Source organism: Myotis davidii, unplaced genomic scaffold, assembly GCF_000327345.1.
Source record: "Myotis davidii unplaced genomic scaffold, ASM32734v1 scaffold217, whole genome shotgun sequence".
Lineage (NCBI taxonomy): Eukaryota > Metazoa > Chordata > Mammalia > Chiroptera > Vespertilionidae > Myotis > Myotis davidii.
Window position 1 is genome coordinate 5,907,876 of NW_006290034.1, and position 206 is coordinate 5,908,081.

General features: G+C 62.6%; 1 protein-coding gene across 1 annotated transcript in view; it reads left to right on the forward strand.

The window, feature by feature from the left end:
• The window catches only part of LOC102769611 (chymosin), a 9,316-nt gene that overhangs the window by 4,901 nt on the left and 4,209 nt on the right, over positions 1–206 (forward strand). The window contains exon 5 of the mRNA XM_006762989.2: positions 21–204. Coding sequence (XP_006763052.1) covers positions 21–204 — 184 coding nt within the window. The remainder of the gene's footprint in view (positions 1–20; positions 205–206) is intronic.

Consider the following 206-nt stretch of genomic DNA (forward strand, 5'->3'; position numbering starts at 1 on the left):
GTTGCCCTCCTCTCCTGCAGGTCTCTGACATCGTGGACAGACAGCAGACAGTGGGCCTGAGCACCCAGGAGCCTGGGGACGTCTTCACCTACTCCCAGTTCGACGGGATCCTGGGGCTGGCCTACCCCTCCCTGGCCTCCGAGTACTCGGTGCCCGTGTTCGACAACATGATGAAGAGGCACCTGGTGGCCCAGGACCTGTTCTCT